This window comes from Odocoileus virginianus, chromosome 8 (assembly GCF_023699985.2).
Source record: "Odocoileus virginianus isolate 20LAN1187 ecotype Illinois chromosome 8, Ovbor_1.2, whole genome shotgun sequence".
NCBI lineage: Eukaryota > Metazoa > Chordata > Mammalia > Artiodactyla > Cervidae > Odocoileus > Odocoileus virginianus.
In genome coordinates, this window is record NC_069681.1 from 70,229,529 (window position 1) to 70,252,633 (window position 23,105).

The 23,105-nt window shown below is 42.0% G+C and overlaps 1 protein-coding gene across 2 annotated transcripts in view; it reads left to right on the forward strand.

Moving 5' to 3' along the window:
• Positions 1 to 1,360: 1,360 nt before the first annotated feature.
• The window catches only part of ZMYM2 (zinc finger MYM-type containing 2), a 59,784-nt gene continuing 38,039 nt past the window's right edge, over positions 1,361 to 23,105 (forward strand). The window contains exons 1-5 of one of the 2 annotated variants that reach the window (XM_020900461.2): positions 1,361 to 1,449; positions 2,499 to 2,567; positions 17,822 to 18,323; positions 18,585 to 18,678; positions 22,734 to 23,019. In XM_020900461.2, coding sequence (XP_020756120.2) covers positions 17,832 to 18,323; positions 18,585 to 18,678; positions 22,734 to 23,019 — 872 coding nt within the window. In that variant the 5' untranslated portion in view covers positions 1,361 to 1,449; positions 2,499 to 2,567; positions 17,822 to 17,831. Of the gene's footprint in view, positions 1,450 to 2,498; positions 2,568 to 17,821; positions 18,679 to 22,733; positions 23,020 to 23,105 lie in introns of both variants that reach the window. The other variant, XM_020900428.2, reaches the window with a different exon arrangement.

Here is a 23,105-nt window from a genome sequence, read left to right on the forward strand (position 1 = left end):
TAAATAAAGAACAGTACATTTATTACTAGATTTATACAGACTTTCTACTAGACTGTGCTCTGTAAGTAGCGTCTCTTAAAGGTCAGTCTTTTCTGAGACCTTCATGGATGATTATAATTTCATTAGAAAGTTCATGTTGTCCACCATCGTGTTGAACTTTAAAGTTGAACATCACGAGTCTGTTTACACTAGCAGACGGTGTGTGAAATTAGGTCCACTGTAGCCTTCCATTTACGCCCCAACAGCGCCGGCTGCAGTCCCACCGACCACCGCCAGGGCGGCCTCCCCGCCAGCCTCCTACGTGGAACCTCCGGACCCGCACAGCCTGTGACGCGCGCCCGGGACGTAGGTGTAGACGGCGAACAAAAGCCGAGCCCCGCGGCCCAGGTGGCTCCTCGGTAGTAGCTCGCCCGGCCCCGCCCGGCTGGCCTCGCACCTGCGCACCCTTCTGCCCCGCGGCCTTCTTCGCCGCGAGGCCGACGAGCGCGGAGGCCGGGGCTCTGCGGGCCCGGCCCAGCCCTTCCGACAGGCGGGCGCCGGGATCGGGGACCCGCCGTCGCCTCCATCTTGACCGGTGGAGGCGGGAGCGGCGTCCGGGCCGGACCCCGTCGTGTCGGCCGGGCCCAGGTTCGCAGCCGGCAGCGGGCGCCGTCCCCGCCGTGGGGCCCAGCCCCGGCTTCCTGGGAACAGTCGGAGTTGCCCCCAGTTCCCCCCGCGGCCCCTACAAGATGGAGGACGTCGTCTCCTCCCTCAGCCATGACGGGAGCGGGGGACGCCTCCCCACGGGGCTGAGGAGAGGGGAAGCGCCTCCAGCCCTAGGAGCGCGCAGAGCCCCGCCGCCGGCCTTCCAGACCCCGGCTCCCGCCCCCTTCGCCGAAGCCCCTGCCCGCCCAGCCCTCACGGGGCTCCCAGACACTGGACAGGGAGGGCTTGGGAGACATCGAGGCCGCGGCGCTCCTGAGGCGGCGGCGCTCGCAGCCGTTGCGAGGGCAGGTGGCCCGGCTGTGGTCTTCGGGCCGCCGGAGCCCGACAGCGCCCAGCCCCAGGGGCCGAGCTGCGGCCGGTGCCGAGGGAACTGGAGTCGGCGGCCCGACCCTGACGGGCCGGGCCACGGTGGGGGCGGGGGAGGTGGGGGGGGTGGAATGGAGGCGCAGGGGTGTGGCCTGCGGCTGACAGACAGGGCATCGGACCACCCCCTCGGGGGGGGTCCTGAAGGAAGGCGGACGCAGCCAATGGGCGTGCCCGAGGCGCCCAGCCCGCCCTCCCCGGCCGCCAGTGAGGGCGCAGGGGGCGGGGCCTGCCAGGTCGGGCCGCGCCGCCGCGGCCGCCGCCTCCGCCTCCTCACCAGCGCTAAAGCCGGGACTGGACCGAGCGGAGTTGCGCGTGTTGCCGAAGGGGGGTGGGCCGGGGGCGGGGAGGTTCGTTCCGCGGAGCCGCAGCCAGAACCGGGTGAGGCTTGTCCCCGCCGTGTCTCCAGCCCAGGGCCGCCGACAGTGGGGGTGGCCGGGAGCGGCGCAGCCTCCGGAGGCGGAGGCGGAGGCGCCGGGAGGCGGAGATGGGTGAGGGCGGCCTCCGAAGCCTCCCACCGACCCGGGACGAGCGCCCCGCGGCGCGGCCGCCGTCGCCGCTGCCGCTCCGGGGCCTCCGGCTGCCGGCGGCTCCGCTGATGTCCCAGGCGCGTTGGCGGGCGGCCCGCGGGCTGCGGGAGTGCGGGCGCGGCCGCGAGGGCGGAGTGAGGCGGCCGCCGGCGGCGGGGGTCGCCCGGGGCCGCCCGGGGCGGGGGCCGGCTGTGGGGGTCGCGCGGTGTGGGGGTGGGGTGGGTGGGGGAGGGGCACCTCCGTGGGGGCTCGGGGTCGCGTTAGCGCCCTCCCAGCGACGGCGCGAGGTCCCCGAGTTTGGGGGCGAGGGCGCGGGTCCCCCGCGCCGGTCCCCTTCTCGGCCGCCCCGGCCCCGGCGCGCGCGCGGCTCGGCTCCGCACGTATTGTTTGGCTGGGTCTCTAATGGCGGACGGGGAGGCAGCGCTGCCGGTCGCCGACTGCGGGGGGGCAAGTCTCGGGCCCCGGGCAAGAGCCGGGGGCACACGCGGGGGGTTTCCGCCCCGCGGCGACGCGGGCCTCCCCCCAGCCCGGCGTGGGTGCGGGCGCGGCGGAGACGGCGCTGGGCGGGCCGATCCGGGGGATTGGAGTCTCCGCTGGCGTCGAGGCTGCGCTCGCCCTTCCCTTCCCCCTCCCCCTCCCCGAGTAGGCCTGCTGCCCTCCGCCTCCTCCCTCCAGGGTTTGCCTTTCACGTGGGTTTTGGTCCCAAATAAAAATCTTATGCCGTTTTGCTCTACTTTACGTTGGAGGAGATTGTTGGTGCCGGGCTGGGGAGAAATAATCGAAGGTCCGAACCTCCTTGACCTCTTATTCCGTTCTCTGCCTCCTCCTGGTGGAAAGGGCTTGGTTCTCCCACCTGGTTAGATGTTGTTGATCCATTTTTCATTTTTTGTTTTATCCTAGGACCAGGAGTCGAATTCATCCTTACCTGGTGCATCTTTGGCTGAGCGTGAGGAGGACAACACCCTGATTGTGAGTTTTTTGACCCTAATTTGATGCTCCTAGAAGACGTTGGCAGGTTAATGTAGGGCCTCGGCCTGGGGACCGGTGCGTCCCCGTTGTTTTGAGGGGGTGGAGCTTACTCCTGGGTGGCACTGCCCCCGGGGCTGGTGAGGCAGCTGGGAGTGGGCGCTGCTGTTTGCACCGCTGCAGACAGCGCTCCTGCTGCAATACCAACCTCAGCAACCAGACGATGGACTCCTGCAGCTGCTCACGTTACCCGGGAGGAGGGGTGGAGGAAGGAGGGCATATTGCTGGCGCCCTCTAGAGTTCCAGAGTGGGAATTGAAGTTTCGTTTGACGCCTGGTCTGCAACCATCTTTTAACACTTTCTCTTCCTTTTCAATGAAGGGGTTGGAGAAGCAGAAAGACGGATTTAGCTTTTGAGTGTGTGATGTAAAACACAAACCTTGACTCTTAGGGCTCATGAGTTGGTGGATGTCTTTGACGTGTTTGCTTAGGAAAGGCATGAGGCCTCCTCCTCCTGTTGTCTTAGTTTATTACCTAGTTCCCTGCTCTGGCTACTCAGCCCCAAATCTTTTGTGATACTTAGTGTTCACTTGAGTTGTTCTGACGTGTTACCTGAGAGTTATCGTTTAATGCTTGCAGTTTGTCGGTTTTAAAGTAGCCTTGTAATATGCTAGACAGTAAGATAAACATAATGGGTCATTTTCCATCAGTTGAAATGAGTTACAAAAAATCAGTGAAGTCACTGTTCTGGACCCATTGTATCTCTGGAGCCCACCGATGGTTAACTTGCAGATATCTGTCAAAGGTGAGTCATAAGTATGGTCGCTTATGCTTAAATATTAAGTCTCAAATGGGTCAAAAAATAATAGACGATAAACACAAACTGAGTACTGATTATGAAGGATGATGTGAGGATGGCAACTTGTATTAAGCAAATACCACTTTAGGCAGGTCCCCGGTGCTTTCATGTATTATTTCCTTTAAGGAAATCTTGGCAAATGGCCTGCAGGGTCATAAAAATAGCATGTATTGAGCCTGTATTGTATGCCAGCATAAGTTTTTTTTTTTTTTAAAGTTACTATGGCAACTATCAACTTTGAGGGAGAATAATATATTGAACCTCTGTGTACCTATCATTTACATTCTGTAGTTAACAACACATGTCCAGACTAATTTTTAACGTATTAAATAGTTTAATCTTTATAAAAGCTTAGTGTTTTTATTCCTAATTGGTAGAGGAGGAAACAGGCATAAGCAGATAACCCAGGTAGTAGTGTTCATTTAAATAAGGATTTGAAATTAACTAGTTGCGGTTACAGGCCTAAAGTTCAACAGCTGTGGTGTCCTATTTTATTTGTAAATTTTCATTTATTTTACTTGTTTATTTTTTAATCTTTGGGCCACACTGAGACCTATAGGATCTTAGTTCCCTGATCAGGGATCAAACCTGTGCCCCCTGCATTGACAGTGTGGAGTTCTAGCCACCTGATTTTTAGGGAAGTCCTTTGTGTTGTCCTGTTTTAAAATATATAATATGCTTGTTTCACAAATTTAGACATTGAAAATGAAAAAAACCTGGAAGTTACAGTCTTTTCAGCCTGTATTCTTTTTCTGGAGACCAGTGGTAAACAAATGCGGAATATTAAATCTTACCGCATATCTTTAAGTAAAAAAAAATAGTACCACAGTTATCAATTAGATAACTATTAGATAATTATTTGACTGCTTTTAAACTAATAGGGTCTATATGAATCAGAAATAATATATTCTCTTTTTTCAGTGTGTATGTGTGCAATTTAGTATCTCTCTCTCTTTTTTTTTTTTAAGTTCTACCACTTTATTGCTACCAACCCATCTCCCTGCACCCTCGTGCACACATGCTCAGTCATGTAATCCCATGGATTTCAGCCCGCCAGGCTCCTCTGTCCATGGACTTTTCCAGGCAAGGATACTGGAGTGGGTTGCCATTTCCTTCTCCTAGTATCTATTTCTTAAATACTGTAACTTAAAGTGAATATAACTTCTGTAATGAGTTTAAAGTTCTTTTCAGGCATTAAATCATTCAGATACAGTGGATCAGGGATTAGATTTTTCAACTATCAATAAATGTGTAAAGCTTATATTATCACCACATACTTTCCCAAAAGATTTACCATTCTAAAATTTTGTACTTATTTGTGATGTCAGTGGAGGAAGGTTAATTGGTTATGTTAAGTACACATTTGGAGATGAGGACACAAAATGTATAATCAGAACTTTCCTGTAATGTCAACATATGTATACTAATGAAAGCAGTGATTCTTTCAAATATAGTTGACCCTTGAACTACATGGATTTGAATTGTGGGTCCACTTATGCTTGAATTTTTTTTAATAGTGCTGCAGGCAGTTGGATCTGCTGATATGAAGGAACTCAGTAATAAGGGAGGCCCAACTATGATTTATTCACGGATATACTTTTCTCTGTCTGCGCTGTGCAGCATGTGCGATCTTTCCCAAATCACGTGTTGAACTTGTGACCCTTGTGGTGGAAGCTCGGAGTCCTAACCACTCACATCAGGGAAGTCTCAGTTTTTGAAGGGATGTGGTTCTTGTTTTTTCCTTAACGATTTAGCTCAGAATTAAAAATTCTTTTACTTAAAAGCATCAACTAATGGTGCTTTAATGCACCAGGCCAAAAGAAAACCTGACAATTTTAAATTCACTTTGATTAAATCAAAATTCTTTATTATACTTAAATTTATCATGCACTTAATGTGAGTTAGGTAGTTTAGTTGTACTTACGAAGTATTTTGATATTTAAAAATACTTCACATGTTTATGGTACTCTTCTATCCTTAATAGTATGTGTTTCTCCTCCTGTGCTTTGTCACATCGTTGAAGGAAAGGGAGAGTGGCCCTGCTTTTCTGAGTTCTCTAGGTTCTCTTGTGCTGGACTCTTGTACCCCATGTGGTGGGACAACTCTGAATACTTAGATGTCACACCGATGCTGACAGTGAACATTTCAGACCTTTGTGTGGGTTTGGAGCTTGACATACCGTCTTTGTACAACAATGTTCCTATTTTAGAAGTTTTCTTGTATGTTGCCCTTGTTTGAGGTACAGAGTGCCTTACAGAGTGCGTCGCCAGTGCCTTCTCCGCACTCCAGTACCCTTGTCTGGAAAATCCCATGAACAGAGAAGCTGGTAGGCTACAGTCCATGGGGTCACAAAGAGTCGGACACGATCGAGCGACTTCACTTTCTTTCTGTATTGAAGTCTAGAGTTGTAATGTGTAGCAGTTGTTGTCCAGTCTCTTAAGTCATGTCTGACTCTGCATCCCCATGGATGGCAGCACGCTAGGCTCCTCTGTCCTCCACCATCACCCAGATTTTGCTTAAACTCATATGCATTGAATGGGTAACACTATCTAACCATCTCATTCTCTGCCACTCCCTTCTCCTTTAACTTCAGTCTTTCACAGCGTCAGTGTCTTTTCCAGTAAGTCAGCTCTTCACATCAGGTATCCAAAGTATTGGAGGTTCAGCATCAGTCCTTCCAATGAATACTCAGGGTTGATTTCCTTTAGGGTTGACTGGTTTGACTCTCAGGAGTCTTCTCCAGCACCATAGTTCAAAAGCATTAGTTCTTTGGCATTCAGCCTTTTTTGTGGTTCAGCTCTCACATCCATCCATGACTATTGGAAAAACCGTAGTTTTGACTATATGGACCTTTGTTGGCAAAGCGATGCCTCTGCTTTTAAATATAATGTCTAGGTTTGTCATAGCTTTTCTTCCAAGGAGCAAGCATCTTAATTGCATGGCTGCAGTCACTGTCCACAGTGATTTGGGAGCCCAAGATAGTAAAATTTGTCTCTGCTTCCACTTTTTCCCCTTCTATTTTGCTATGAAGTGATGGGACCAGATGCCATGACCTTGGTGTTTTTGAATGTTGAATTTTTAGGGAGCTTTTTCACTCTCCTCTTTCATTTTCATCAAGAGGCTCTCCAGTTCCTCTTCACTTTCTACTATTAGAATGGTATCATCTGAATATCTGAGGTTGTTGATATTTCTCCCAGCAGTCTTGATTCCAGCGTGTGATTCATCCAGCCTAGCATTTCACATGATGTGCTCTGCATGTCAGTGAAATAAACAAGGTGACAGAATACAGCCTTGTCATACTTCTTTCCCAATTTGGAACCAGTCAGTTGTTTCATGTCTGGTTCTAATTGTTGCTTCTTGACCTGCATACTGGTTTTCATAGGAGACAGGTAGGGTGGTCTGGTATTCCCATCTCTTTAAGAACTTTTTCACACTTGTGATCCACGCAGTCAAAACTTTGGCATAGTCAATGAAGCAGATGTTGAGGTTTTTAAGTTAAGTATTTGAAGTAAGATTGTGATGTAAGCTAGAGGTTTCAGACAGAAACAAGTTTATAAAGTCCCTCAAAGTTTGTATTTTTAAAATAACATGATTTTTTTCATTCTCAGCATACTAGTCATTTTGCATATACACTATTATCAACAACTGACATTTTGGGAACTTCTTTTGTGGTCCAGTGGCTAACTACAAGCTCCCAGTGCAGGGGCTCAGTTTGATCCCTGGTCGGGGAGCTAGATCCCACATGCTGCAACTAAGACCCAATGCAGCCAAATAAATACATAAATAAGCAGTTGACATTTTTGATAATCCCTTTCCTTATGTTGCCAAGGTCTTCAGCAGATTAATGTTTGCGTTGTACTGACCAGTATGTTAGGCTAGTCCACAAGTCTCAGTTCTGTGTGGTGGTAGTAGTGCTAGTTCAGTAGAAGCCTGAGGAGCCTGATGTCGGCAGGAGGAGCCTTAGATGATGTCAGGAGCAGCCTTAGAGTGTCAGGTCCAGAGCACACAAACAACCGTGTGTGCTCCATCCTCAGTCCTGTCTGACTCTCTGCCACCCGCATAGACTGTACCCGCCAGGCTCCTCTGTCCGTGGATAGGGATTCTCCAGGCAAGATACTAGAGTGGGTTGCCACGCCCTTCTCCAGGAGATCTTCCCAGCCTAGGGACTGAACCCAAGTCTCCTGCTTGACAGGCGGTTCTTTTCCACTGAGCCCCCTGGGAAGCTAGATATATTAACTTCCCCCAAATGGCAAAGATTGGAGGAGGGGTAGATAAATGATGAAAGGGAGTTCAAGATGACTTGGATGTAGGAGTAGGCGGTTTGGGGCTTTGAGACACATCAACTGAGATGAGTTAGTCAGTCTGGGCATTGAGGTTTTATTTAAAATCAGGGGAGTGGATGAGATCCCCAGAGAAAGTTAAAATTATTTGGAATTATCTAGCAGTTAAAGTTTGACCCTATGGAAAAGAAGAGATTATTCCTTAACTTGGAAATTCTACACTCTAGATGTAACTTGAATCAATTAATTGATTTATTCATTTATTTACAAGATCAAGAGGAATTATTTTTTAGATGCTGGCATAGCCCTTGAATGGGTTTTTAGTATGTTAATAAAATGATTCCTATAAGCTTCTAAAACCAGAGTAGCATTGTCCTGTATCTGATAAAGATATTAAGAGATTTTCTTAAAAGAGATTTTGTGGCTAGATGGTAAGCAACATGAAGTCATAATCTGCGTTCATCTATCATTGATCTCCTGACTCCTTTCCTCACTTGCCCAGAGATTAGTAGTATTACCAGTTTAGTGTGTATTACTCTCAATCCTTCCTGGGTGTATATTAACATGTACCTGTAATAATAAACTTACACGTGCATGTTGAAAACATGTATGCTATATGCCAGACTTTGGCCTCCTGACGCATAGAGCTGACTCATGGGGAAAGACCCGAATGCTGGGAAAGATTGAGGGCAAGAGGAGCGCGCAGCAGAGATTGAGGTGGTTAGATAGCATCACCAACTCAATGGACATGAATCTGAGCAAAGTTCGGAGATACTGGAGGACAGAGGAGCCCAGTGTGCTGCAGGTACTGTCCAAGGTGCCTCAGAGTCAGACACAGACATGACTTAGTGAGTGAACAACAATAAACAACTATGTACATCTTCCTACATCTTGGTTTTTTCACTTAGTAGTATGTCTTAGACATTTTTCTGAGTTAGTATGTAAGGATTTCTTTTTAAAATGCTGTGTGGCACTTCATGACATGCACTTAGCAGTTCAGATATTCTATTGGTGGACGTTTCGTCTGTTTGGGTTTCTTTGTTATTTACAATGCTGCATGAAATATATGTGAAGTAGTTTCTTTGGGTTCATGTGCATTTTCTCTGGGAGAGATTCTGGAGAACCAGTCAGCATGTGACTCAGTGGTAAAGAACACGCCTGCTAATGCAGGAGACAGAGTAGACAGGGGTTCTATCCCTGGGTTGGCAAGATCTCTTGGAGGAGGAAATAGCAACCCACTCCAGTATTTTTGCCTGGAAAAATATCGCCTGATTGGCGATAGTCCATGTGGTCCCAAAGAGTTGGACATAACTTAGCAACTGAGCACACACATGTGCATATTACATGTTTTTATAGACACTGCCAGTTTGCTTTCCACTGGACCACAAAACTCACTGCTCTTTCTACTAGTTTTTCCATGTTCTTGCCAACACTGAATGTTATCAAATAAATAAAGTTTTATCAGTTTAATTTGTCTTCTTTCTAAAGTATGGATGTCAGTTCTTGTTATTTTCATTACAAGTATATACACATTACATAGCATGTATCTTTTTCATATTTTTGCACCTTATTTATAGTTTTTCTTTGCTATGTAAACATTTTATGATGTAATGTATTGCAAGTAATGGGAACAACTATAACATATGCAAGAATTTTACGAAGGAAATTGTAAAATAATATAGTAAGACATGCAAGAAAACCAGAATGGACAGATTTACATATTTCTGAATGGGAAGACTTGAATAATGTAAAAGAATTTTTTTTTCTTCAAATATGTTTAAAGTCAATGAAAAGCTGACTAAATCCCTTAATATTAATAGATACATATGGTACCATACAACAGTGATTAACTATAGAGAAAATATTTGGATATATTATACCCAGTGCGGGACTGCTGAATTTTTTGGTAATTCCATTTTTCAATTTTTTTAATAACCTCCATTCTGTTGTCTGTAGTGGTGACACCTTTTTACATTCCCAATAGCAGTGAACAAGCAATCACTCTTTCTTAATCAGCTAATCAATTTCCCTTCACTAATAATCTTACTTTTTCTTTATTTTGATAGTAGCCACCCCAATGGATGTGATGTCTTTCCTGGTTTGATTTGCATATCCCTAATGACTGATTATTTTGAACATCATTGGGAAGAATTTGAGAAAGAACAGTGTTAATTCTTCTTTAAATGTCTGGTAGACTTCACCTGTGAACCTGATTAGTCCTGATTTCTTTTTTGGGAGATTTTTGATTACTTAATCAGTCTCTTTGCATGTTATAATTCAGATTTTGTGTTTCTTCTTGAGTCAGTTTTTGTAGTTTGTGTTAAAAATTTACCCTTTAAAAATTTTTTTTTATTTTGGGTTGTCCAGTTTTTTGCCATATAATTGTGAAATTATATTCATTCATTTCTATAAAGTCAGTAGTGATACCTTATTATCATTTCTGATTTTAAAAAAAAATTTATATTTGTTCTGCTAGTCACATGTCAATTTCTTTCTCTTTTGGTTGCATTGTTTGGTTTGTATGATCTTAGTTCTTGGACCAGGGATCGAACGTGGGCCCTGGCAGTGAAAGTGCCCAGTCCTAACCACCAGACCACCAGAGAATTCCCTTTGTTTCTGATTTTAATAACTTTAGAGAGTTTTTCCCTTGTCATTCTAGCTAAAGGTTTGTTAATTTTTTCAAGGAGCCACATATTTGTTATTTTTTGTTTCCTCTGTTTTTTCTTTTATTAAAAAAACTATTTTTCATCCCCCCCGCTTTTATTTTATACTGGATTGTGTGTGTGTGTGAAGTTGCTTCAGTCGTGTCCAACTCTTTGTGACCGTATGGACTGTACAGGCTCTGTCCATGGGATTCTCTAGGCAAGAATATTGGTGTGGGTTGCTATGCCCTCCTTCAGGGCATCTATCGAACCCATGTCTCTTATGTCTCCTGCATTGGCAGGCAGATTCTTTACCACTAGCGCCACTTGGGAAGACCTTCCTTTATTTTTCTGTTCTTTGTTTTTTGTGTATCTGTGCACTCATCTTTATTACTGCATTCTTTCTGCTAGTTTTAGTTTATTTAGCTCTTTTTCTGATTTCTTAAGGTATAAAGTTTATTGGTTTGAGATTTCTAATGTAGGTGTTAATAGCAGTAAGTTTTCTGCTGAGTAAAACTTTCACTGCATCCCTTAAGTTTCAATATATTGTGTTTTTGTTTTGTTCCGTGAGTATTTTCTCATTTCCCATGTTTCTCTTTAATTAGGGCTTTAAAAATTATTTATTTATTTTTGGCTGTGCTGGCTCTTTGTTGCTGCGTGGGTTACTCTCTAGATGTAGTGCTTGGGCCTTCTCTTGTTGTGAAGCACAGGCTTTAGGTGTGTGGGCCTCAGTAGTTGCAGTTTCCAGGCTCTAGAGCTAGGCTCAGTAGTTGTAGCTCAAGTGCTTAGTTGCTTTGTGTCATGTAGGATCTTCTTGGGTCAGGAATTGAACCTGTGTCCCCTGTATTTACAGATGGATTTTTTACCATTGGGCCACTGGGGAAGCCCTCTTGTAAACTTTTTTGACTTAAAGTTTATTTTGTCCAATATCCACACATCCACTGCATTTCTGTTTTGGGTATTATATGCATGGGGTATCTTTTCTATCCTACTTTCAACCTCCTTGTATTCTTTTTATCTAAGATGAGTCTCTTCTAGATAGAATATAGGTGGATCATGTGTGTCTTTTTATCCAGCCTGCTAAGCTCTTTCAGTAATTTAGTCTATTTACATTTAAAGTAATTGTTAGTAAGGAGTAAGGAGAAGTTTACCTCCACCATTTTCTGATTTGTTTTCTGTCTTAAATCCACACCGCGCACACCCCCCCCCCCGCCCCCCGTTTCTTTTATTATCACCTTCTCTTGTGTTTAATTTTTTTCTAGTGTACCATTTTGATTTCTTTCTTGCCTGTATAGTTTATAATTGTTTTTATAATGGTTACTTTGAGGATTAAAATAAGAGTCTTAGTATTACAACAGCTTAACTAGGAATGATACTCTTCATTGTTCACTGAACAATCTGTGAGTGCTCTGCCTGTCACACATCTCTTTCCTTCCCTTTACATTAGGTTTGTTGCCAATAACATCTTTAATATGTGTGTGTTCATTAATATATTGATAATTATTGTCTTATGCTTTTGCCTTTTAAATCATAGGGGGAAAAGTAGTTGTAAACCAAAGGTACGTTAATACTGGCTTCCTGTTGCTTTTTTGTTTTTATATATATGTATTCATTTGTGTTCTGTATTTCTTACAGCTTCAACTTACTCTGTAGTTTGTTTTTATTTTTGCTTGAAGGATTCCCTTTAGCATTTCATATTGGGTAGGTCTGCAGGTAATAAATTTGCCTTCGTTTTTCTGGGGAATGTCTTAACTTCTCATGTTTGCTGGAGGAATGTTTTGTTGGATATAGAATTTTGGGTTGACAGATTTTTTTCCCCACCATTTTAGATGTCATGCCATAGCTTTTCACATCCATGATTTTGGATGAGAAATCTGGTAATGAGGACCCATTGCATATGATGAGTCACTTCTCTCTCACTTTCAAAATTCTCTTTTACTATTGGGTCCACAATTTGATTATTACTGTCTTGGCATGGCCATCTTGGAATTGAGCGTCTTGGGTGTATGTGTTTATCCTCATTATATTCATAATATTTGGGTAGTTTATAGCCATTATTTCTTCAAATATGTTTTTTGTTCTTTTCTGTCTCTTTTTGTTACATATATTGGTGCACATAGTGGTATTACACAGATTTTTAGGCTCTATTCATTTTTCTTCATTCTTGTTTTCTTGCTCTTCAGACTGGATAATTTTAATATTCTGCCTTTCATTTTTACTGATTCTTTTTCTGCTTGCTTAGATCTGCTGTTAATCCCCTCTAGTGACTTCTTCTAGTAAATTTTTCATCTCCAGGACTTCTGTTTGGTTAATTTTTTTTTAATTGAAGTATAATTGATTTACAATGTTGTGTTAGTTTCAGGTATATAGTGAAGTGATTTTAGTTTTATATGTATACATTCTTATTCGTATTCTTTTCTATTATAAGTTATTGTAAGATATTGACTGTAGTTCCCTGTGCCTTACAGTGGGTCCTTGTTTATTTTATATATAGCAGTGTGTATCTATGTGGTTTTTTTTAACGACTTTTTTTCCCCCTGTGGACCATTTTTAAAGTCTTTACTAGATTTGTTACTGTATTGTTTCTGTTTTAATATTTTGGTTTTTTGGCCAGGAGGCAATGTGGGATCTTAGCTTTTTAGATTCCTAACCAGGGATTGAACCTACTGCATTGGAAGGTGAAGTCTTAAACCACTGGACTGCCAGAGAAATCCCAATCTGTGTATTTGTTAATCCCAAACTGCTAATTTATGCACCCCCATCCCCCTTTCCCTTTTGGTAATCCTAAGTTTATCTTGTGTCTATGAGTCTAAATTTGTATCATTTTTTAGATTCTACAAGTGATGTCATATGACATTTGTCTTTATCTGACTTCCCTCATTTAGTATGATAATCTCTAGGTCCATCTATGTTGCTGTGAATTCTTCTGACCATGTAATATTTTAACTGAGTATATATCCATCACATCTGTATCCATTTCCCTGTCAGTGGACACTTAGATTGCTTCCAAGTCTTGGCTCTTGTGAATAGTGCTACTATGAGCATTGAGGTGCATATATATCTTTCCTAGTTTGAGTTTTCATCTTTTCCAGATATGTGCTCAGAAGTAGGATTGCTGGATCATGTGATAGCTCTATTTTTAGTTGTTTTTTTAAGGAACCTCTATACTGATCTCTATAGTGGCATCACCGATCTATATTCCCACCAACAGTGTAGGAGGGTTCCCTTTTGTCCACACCCTCTCCAGTTGTTTGTTTACTTTTTTGGGGGGTTGCACCACAGGGCATGCAAGATCTCAGTTCCCTAACCAGAGATTAAACTCACGCCCCCTGCATTGGAAGCATAGGGTTAGATAGTGGCAGTGGTTAGGTGTAAAGTTCCTAACAATCGGACCACCAGGGAATTCCCAGGGATTTTTATTTTAAAAAACATTTAATTTGTCGTACTGCCTCAGAACTATTATAGGTGCCATAAACACATGTTGAATGATAGCCTTTACTGTAGAGAAGAATTTGCCTTAGCTTTCTTTGTACCTCCTTTGGTACCTAGAAAGCTCAGGCTCATCAGTGAGAAAATGATGAATGAATATTTTTCTTGAATCATTTTGAAATGCTTTCTTTGTGATTTTCATTGAAAGTTCACCAGCTTTTCTTAGCGACTGCTAATCCTTTATTGTTATGAATGTCAATATTTTATTTATTTATTGGCCATGCCACATGGCACGTGGGATCTTAGTTCCCTGACCAGGGATAGAACTGATGCCCCCTGAATTGGAAGCACAGAGTCATAACCAACTGGACCATCAGGGAAGTCCCAAACATTTTATTTTTTAACTACCTTTTCATTTTTTCATGAGAACATCAAGTATTGGGGTTAATTGATTCTCATGGAAACAAAAGAACAAGTAAAGCTGTGAAAGCATTTATAGTTTATGATGATTGTCTCAGTCCACTTGGATTGGTATAACAGAAGTACCAGAGACAATAGACCTTCATGTCTCAGAGTTCTGGAGGCCGGAAAGACCATGGTTGGGGCTTCTGCAGACCACGTGCTGGTGAGGGCTTGCTTCCTGTTCACACAGGCTTCCCTCTTCCTGCTGTGTTCTCATGTGGTGGGAGAGGGAGCTTTCTGGTGTCTTTTATAAAACAGTCACTCATCTCACTCATGAGGGCCCCACCTTCCTGACTTAATCGCTTTGCAGAGGCCTCGCCTCCTTATACCATCTCATGAATTTAAAGGAGGACACAAGCATGTGGTCCATTACAGTGAAGCAGTATCACAAGGAAGCCTAAAAATGAACTAGAAACTTACTGAAATCTTGAGGTACCGACAAAACTGCCTGGTAATTGTTAGGAGTTAACAATGTGTTAATTGATTTTCACATTCAGTTATCTTTTTAAATTCTAAGAAAAACCATAAAATAAATGCTATTTATTTTAGGGCAAATTGAAGCCCAGAAAGGTGAAGTTATTTACTTGGTGTTAAATAGCTAATTAGAATTGGTTTAGTATAGAAAAGTGGCTGAAGGGAATAGATTTTATTTGGATAAGATTGAAGTGACCAACTTGACTCAGATTGTCTTTTCTTTATAGGACTCAGTGAGTGGTAGTTGAAGCATATTCTCTGTGGCATATAGAAGTGACCACATTTATTTATAGTCTAGGATTTGGAAAGAACTGTTATGGCTGAGTAATTACTCTGTTTTGAAGTGTGGATTACTGCAGAGAATTGTGCAGTAAGAGAAGTCTTCTATCTCTCCACAGTTACACTGTGAGGAGAAATGAGAAGACGAGAACTGTGCATTAAGAGAAGTCTCTCTCTCCACAGTTACACTGTCAGGAGAAATGAGAAGATGAGAACTGTGTGTTAAGAGAAGTCTCTCTCCACAGTTACACTGTCAGGAGAAATGAGATGAGAACTGTGCAGTAAGAGAAGTCTTCTCTCCCCACAGTTACACTGGGAGGAGACATGAGGGGATACCTCACGGCCACCAGAGGGCACTGGGGATTCAGTTCTGTTTTAAGCCCCAGAAATTGTCATCTTGTTTTAGGTATGCTGAAATATAGAAAAGATCCAAAAAACTCATGCTTTAAAAGCTTTTGCATTCCCTAAGCTCAGTGGATTTACACCACATTCTTCTGAAAATTGTTATGTTCATGAAGATCCTTCCTTCCTTCTGACAGATGGATGTTAACTATAAGGCAGTTCCATTTATGTTACATGTCATCTTACCCTGGCACTTTGGGCTTGATATTTCTTCCTTTTGATACTTGTATATTTCACATACTGATTAGGTCACTTTTTTATTGAATGGTGTGGTCTTTTTTTTTAATTAATAAGAGTTGTGCTCTATTATTTTTTGTTTAATACTTAATAACATATTATATAGTAGTTATGAATGTTCAGATCCCCTCATTTTCTCACCATGGTCTTGGCAGCTTACTTCTGGTTGTTGTTTTTTTTTTTGTCTGTGGTATGTGGGGTCTTAATTCTCTGACCAGGGGTCAAACCCATGCCTCCTTCAGTGGTATCTCTTAACCACTTGACCACCAGGGAAGTCCTGGGCAGTTTACTTTAGAGGATTGCATTTTTAAAAACATCTATATAAGGGAGATAATGATTTTACTTTTCATTGGGTTGCTTAAATGTTTAATTTTCATGAATATTTGGCTCATAATAAGTATTAAGTACATGTTAACTATTACTGGATGAATGTACTTGTATTTTAAGGAACCTAATTGAATCAGTTATTAAAATTTTGAATCAAATGTTATTCAACTTATTTCAGCATTTAAAACTTTCTGTAGTGAGGTTAAAAATTTTTTATGTTTACTTAAAGTTAAGTGAAGGCCTTGTATGAAGGTTTCTCCCAGCACATGCTGTTGTTTTACTATAAACAAGTCTTCCTTATTAGGTTAATATAGTATATATTTTAATATTTGAAAGTATATTTAAAGTGTCTTCGGGAAATTCCCTGGTGGTCCAGTGGTTAGGATTCTGCACTCTCACTGCCAAGGGCCTGGGTTCAATCACTGGTTGGGGAACTAAGATCCTGAATGCTGCATGGTACAGCTAAAAATAATAATAATAATAACAATTAAAAGTGTCTTAGAGCATAGAATGATAATTTCTAGGTCTTTGAGTAAGGCAAAATAGTCACCCCTTAAATTTTGATTTGAAATGAAATCATCCATTTTCCTTAAAACAAATATAAATGTATCGTTTCTCATTTTCCAATATTAGCGTGTCTTCTATCCTAAAACAAACAGCTTAAACAAGAAGAATGAAGAGAGTTGTAGGATCAAGCTTTTTTTTAAAAGATAAAAGATTTATTTATTTTTGGCTGTGCTGGGTCTTCATGCTATGTGGGCTTTCTCTGTTTGTGGTGTGTGGGCTTTAGTTGTTGTGGCTCATGGGCTCTATGGTGCTGGCTCAGTAGTTGCGGAGCATGGGCTCATAATCTCCACCGAACGTGGGATCTTCCCGGACCAGGGACCGAACCTGTGTCCCCTGCATTAGCCAGTGGATCCTAGCCACTAGAGCACCAGGGAAGCCTTGGAGCCAAGCTTTGTGCAGAGTGTGTGGAGTCCTGACATTGTCTTGGAACCTTGGGCACTTTTGATTTATATATCTGAGCTACTGCTTTTTCTTAATTGAACTATTGATTTATGATATTCTAAAAAGTTTCAAGTGTACAACATAGTAATTCACAGGTTTTTTTTTTTTTCCCTGGCTTGTGGAATTTTAGAATGGTTCCTGGTGGTTGCTTGAATCCGGGCCTCGGCAGTGAAAGCCTGGGGTCCTAACCACTAGACCATCAGGTGACTCCCAGGTTCATGATTTGTGATGGCAGGGGTGTTGACTTGTTTGGTTTATTGATTTTTCTCAACACCTCAAACTGTGTCTTGTGGATACTGGGTGCTCCACAAATCTTTGTTGAATGCAACTACTAACCTGACTTGCTGACTTTGGTGAGTTCTTTGCTTGTTTTTGTATCGCCTCTCATCCTGTTCCCTTCCATGGACCTTGTTCAGGCCATGTTTGGCCTTCACCCTGGTGCTGGAAGTGTCGGCCTTGTTCCCGTTGGGCTTCTGTGGGAGCTGCCCTCACTCCAGTTTCCCAGTTAGCTCTTGCTCGTCATTCCATTCCAGGTGTCAGTGAAGTGTCACCTGCTCACAGAAGTCTTTTTTCTTTATCCTGTTACCCATTGTTTTTTCTAAAATTTAAATTTTAACTTAAGTGAGAAATCATGCTCACAAATTCAGAAAATGCACCAACACACACAGTGAATAGTTTCTCCATGCTTGTCAGCCATCTGTCAGCGTGATAATTATTTATATTAGGGTGATCGTCGATCATCGATAAGAATCGTTGAAAGAAAGTAAAAGTACCTTCAAAAAATTCTTTGAATTTGAGTCACATCAAAAGCCATATACTGACATTTGTAACGTGTGTCTTCTTTCCATCTCCTTAACAGGGTCTTTGGCATGGACACAGGTTCAGCAGGAGGATTGGAAGTGACTGATCAGACTCCTGTTCTATTGGGGAGGACGGCCATGGCAGCTAGTCTCACGGATGTAGGAAATTCGTTTAGTGGGCCACCTAATCCTTTAGTGAATAGATCTAATAAATTTCAGAGCTCATCAGTGGAAGACGATGATGATGTTGTGTTTATTGAACCAGTACAACCACCTCCTCCTTGTGCACCAGTGGTGGCTGATCAAAGAACCATAACATTTACATCATCAAAAAATGAAGATCTGCCAGGAAATGATTCCAAAATTCTTCCTTCCTCAAAAGAATTGGCTTCTCAGAAGGGGAGTGTAAGTGAGACGATCGTCATTGATGATGAGGAGGATATGGAAACAAATCAAGGGCAAGAGAAAAATTCCTCCAATTTTATTGAACGGAGACCATCCGAGTCTAAAAACAGAACCAATGATGTGGATTTCTCCCCTTCAAGTTTTTCAAGAAGTAAGGTAAATGCAGGAATGGGTAATAGTGGTATCACCACAGAACCAGACTCTGAGATTCAGATTGCTAACGTTACGACCTTAGAAACAGGCGTCGGCTCTGTGAGTGATGGCCAGTTAGAACACACTGACGGGAGAGACATGAACCTGATGATCACACACGTAACATCCCTGCAGAATGCCAGCTTGGGAGATGTCTCTAATGGACTGCAGTCAAGTAATTTTGGTGTTAATATGCAAACATACACCCCGTCTTTAACTTCACAGACCAAGACTGCAGTAGGACCTTTCAATCCTGGTAGAATGAATGTGGCAGGAGATGCGTTTCAGAACGGAGAGTCTGCAGCTCATCACAACCCTGGTAAGCAGTAAGGGTCCTCTCCCGCTCCCCCTCTAGGGTTTGTTTACAGGCAGGTTCTTCTTTCATTGCCCTAATTGGTGCTACTTTGGTTAGTTTACTCATGTAAGGTGTGTTAATTCTATTGACTTTCAAATTTTAAGTAATAAGAGATGTAAAACTATGTATGTAATATTTCTCTGTAGAGTATTAGAAAATTAATCAGAAAAAAATACTCTTTATATTCACCATACTCAAGTCTAATGATTTGGCATCCTATTTGTCATGTACTTGTTTTATGCTCGTGTGTTTTTAATGGTATGGTTTTAATGTGCAAATAGAGAATGAAAAGATACTTAGTACATGTGAGGAGCAATATAATGTTGTGTAATTGCATTTAGATTTGTGTTTAATTTTGACTGCCTGCTTTTAATTTTTACTTATTAGCACTAATTTTTTTTAATATGTAACGATTGGTAAATTTCTTGACTCTTTGAAAATACTTTTCTGCAGGCAGCTTTACTCTGTGGAAGCTGTGAGAAGAGTTCTGTGCCTTTTCCCGACCATGTCAGGCCTGCCTGTCTCTGTACCTTCTCTTCTTATAGCTTCATCATTTTAAGCTTGTTAGCAACTTTATCAGCCTCGGATTGTGGGGAATAATAAGAAATGACTGAAACCGAGGCTGTGTAGAATGTTTTATGAAATGTTGGTTGTTTTTCTTACTTATTCTTTTTGGTTATGAGAGTAATGTCTAATTACTGAAGAATATTTGGAAAATCCATAATTAAAAAAACGGGGTGGAGGAACCCTTATAGGTGATTAAGGTTACCTACCACTGTTGATAATGGTTTGAGTGGCTGGTTGTCATTCTTTCTCCCTTCTATTTCTTAACTTGCTTGAGTGCAGTTCTTCATAATGTTCCTTCTTATTTTCCCTCTGCTTAATGTGACTGTATTTTTTTCATACCACTAAAATTGTTTATACATGAAAGTTGTAGTGACTGCACAGTGGGTTTCATTATACCAGTTGCCATATTTGGCTTTTACACTATTTTCCTTTTTTTCTGTTGTTGGTATATGACGAACTTTTTCCCCCTCAAATTTCTGATGATTTCTTAGCATTTACTCCTAGAAGTAAAGTTATTGAGTCAGAGAGTGTCACTCTCCCATCCGTCTAAAGATCATTGGTTATAAAAAGGTGTTCTGGTTTATAGTGATTTTGAAAAAAGTATGTTTCTTAATACTCAGTTTTGAAAAATTCTAATGTCTCCCAAGACCTTTTCCCCTTGTATGTATTTACATATATTTGTTGGTAGGTCATTGATGTGTATATGTGTATGTGAATTTGTGAGAGCATTTTTAAGTTGTGGAAATAGTTTGTCATGCTGCCTTCTGGAAAGGTTTTACCAATTTAAACTGCTATCAGCTATATATTAGAATGTCTTTCCTTCTGGCTTACATAAAAGTTTAAGACTTGATAATAGTCAAATTAGTTTCAAAACAGCTATTTTGTCTCTTATAATTTTAAATATATTAAAAACATATGAAAAAGAACATAGTGTACAGTCTTTACTGTTGAGGATGGTACATTTAATTGTAACCTGAGATTGCAGGATAGGACTAGCTTTGCACACTTTCCCTTCCTCCTGCCCCTTTAAATACCTAACAGTAGATCTTTAACTTTTGACCATATCAAGAGTATATGTTTGATTTTGTTAATTCTCCATTTAGTTCAATTTGTTTTTAGTATTTAACTCTTAAGAATATTCTTATCCATGTGTCTTGGGACCCCTAGTACTTAAGTGCGCATCAGAAAGCCAGACAGATACACCTCTTGCCCCTGAGTTTACGGATTAGTTCTTGTGTGTATCTGTGGTCTTTGTTTGTAGTGGAGAATTACAACATCCTGGCTGTTTATGCTGGCTCTTAGACTAATGATGACTTTGGCAAATTAACCTCTATTCCTTGATGTCCCTTGTATAAAACAGAGGCTTCAGACAGAATGCTTAGGTCCCTTCCTTTCCTAAAAATGTGTTGATGTTGGAGGAGGTGAAAATTTGAAAGTAGGGGAAATGTAAGAGCTCAAGGAGCTACGGTGTTTAGTTTACAGGGCCTAAAACTAAATTGAAAAAAATTTGCCATTTTTCAAAATCAAGTTAATAGATGATTTTAGATTTAAATAGGTTCCTTTAAGTATGTATTCAATGAGAAGCCTACAGAGTTGAAAATTATAAGGAGCCACTATTTTTGTCATAAAAGCTATTCCTTCTAACATATATTTAAATAAAATTTTTGTTTGACGGCCCTTCATGAGATGGAACTGCCATTTCAATGATTTGCATTCTTTGTGTTCATTAGTATTTTTACCTCTTCTTTAAAACTGGCCCTCATGGTAGCAGGGTGACAGGATTCTGGAATCTCTGTTTACTCTCTGTATAAAGTATGGATTTGTTTGGAGGGGTTTGTGGATTCAGGTAAAATTTGAATAGCAGTGTATGTAGCCCCTGGAAACCATTTGGTCAATGGACTGGTCGGAACCAGGAACTTACCCTCTTTAAGGTTTTGATAGTAAAGAAATGTCTTCATACTATATAAATATATTTGTACTTTGTTTTTCACATGAAAGGACATGTTTTTGTATGGAAGTTCAAATTTCACAAGGAGCTTGAAAGGAAAAATATTACAAGAGAACAAAGTAGTAGAAGTTAGAAGCAATAGCTTGAAAAGTTTCAAAATGCAAAACGTTAGCAGTATTGGTATTGCTACAGTCTATGGGATTGCAAAAGAGCTGGACACAACTGAGCAACGGAGCACGCACACACACATTGGTGTTGCAGCGGGAGGCTGTGGAGCGGTGACCAGCGGTGGGCTGGAAACTCACTTCTCATCCCACTGAAGCGGACTGTGAAGGAGAGAGGGGTGGACCTCTGCTCCCCATCGTTGAGCTCCCAGCTCTTAGTGCCATGCCCGGTAGGCTGTGCTGCTGGCAGGGGCAGCACCCCTGGGTGGTGGTGCATTGGTCCCCACGTCTTGTAACACTCTGATTTCTTTGATATTATGTGATGTACTTAGAGGCCATGGAATGAAACATGTATATGGAAAAGCTGTTCTCAGAAAGATTTATTTTATTTATTTTGAATATTTATTTTATTATTTTTCTTTCCCATTTATTTTTGTTAGTTGGAGACTAATTACTTTACAATATTGTAGTGGTTTTTTCCATACGTTGACATGAATCAGCCATGGATTTACATGTGTTCCCCATCCCGATCCCCCCTCCCGCCTCCCTCCCCATCCCATCCCTCTGGGTGCACCAGCCCTGAGCACTTGTCTCATGCATCCAACCTGGGCTGGTGATCTGCTTCACCCTTGATAGTATACTTATTTCAATGCTATTCTCTCAGAACATCCCACCCTCGCCTTCTCCCACAGAGTCTAAAAGTCTGTTCTGTACATCTGTGTCTCTTTTTCTGTTTTGCATATAGGGTTATCGTTACCAAGAAAGATGTACTTCAAAATTTTTATTATTTTTTATTTTTTCTGGCTGTGCCATGCAGCCTGTGGGATCTTAGTTCTCTGACCAAGGATCAAACCCATGCCCCCTTGCAGTGGAAGCATGGAATCTTAACAGTGGACTGCAAGGGAAGTTCCTAGAAAGATGTTTTGAGTATAATCACTTGTAAACTTTATCCAACCTGTGTTATATTTGTCAAAGGTTCTGATTGGTCAAGATTTTATTATACTTTTATGTGATATATGTGTTCCTTGCTTAAAGTCATATTCTGTAAGTTCTTCCTGTTTAATAACTAATGGCTAATACTTTTTAGTGCTTCTATATGCCAGTCACTGGTTTTAAAACCATGCATTATCTCATTTAAAGTTTCCATTTGCAGTTGAGAGACGAGTTAGGTGCCAGGTGAGTAACTTCCCGGGCTGGTAGGTGATGAAGCCTGCACGTCAGCTGTGTTGACTCCAAAGTCTATGCCTTTGACCGTCCGCTGTACTGTGCCTTCCTGATGTCTGAAACGTGTACAGAATGTTTCTCTGATACAAATTTGAATGTGTGTGTTTTTTTTTTAGATTCTTGGATCTCCCAGTCAGCATCCTTTCCCCGTAATCAGAAACAGCCAGGGGTGGATTCTTTATCACCAGTGGCCTCGCTTCCTAAACAGATTTTCCAGCCTTCTGCCCAACAGCAACCCACTAAACCAGTTAAGGTCACTTGTGCAAACTGCAAAAAACCTCTGCAGAAGGGACAGACAGCTTATCAACGAAAAGGATCAGCTCACCTCTTCTGCTCTACCACCTGCCTTTCTTCCTTCTCTCACAAGCCTGCTCCAAAGAAACTTTGTGTTATGTGTAAAAAGTAAGGTTTACCTCTCAGCATATTTCCATGTGGTTTAATATTGGTGATATAAAATTTGAGGGAAATTGTTTTAGAGGTGAATTACC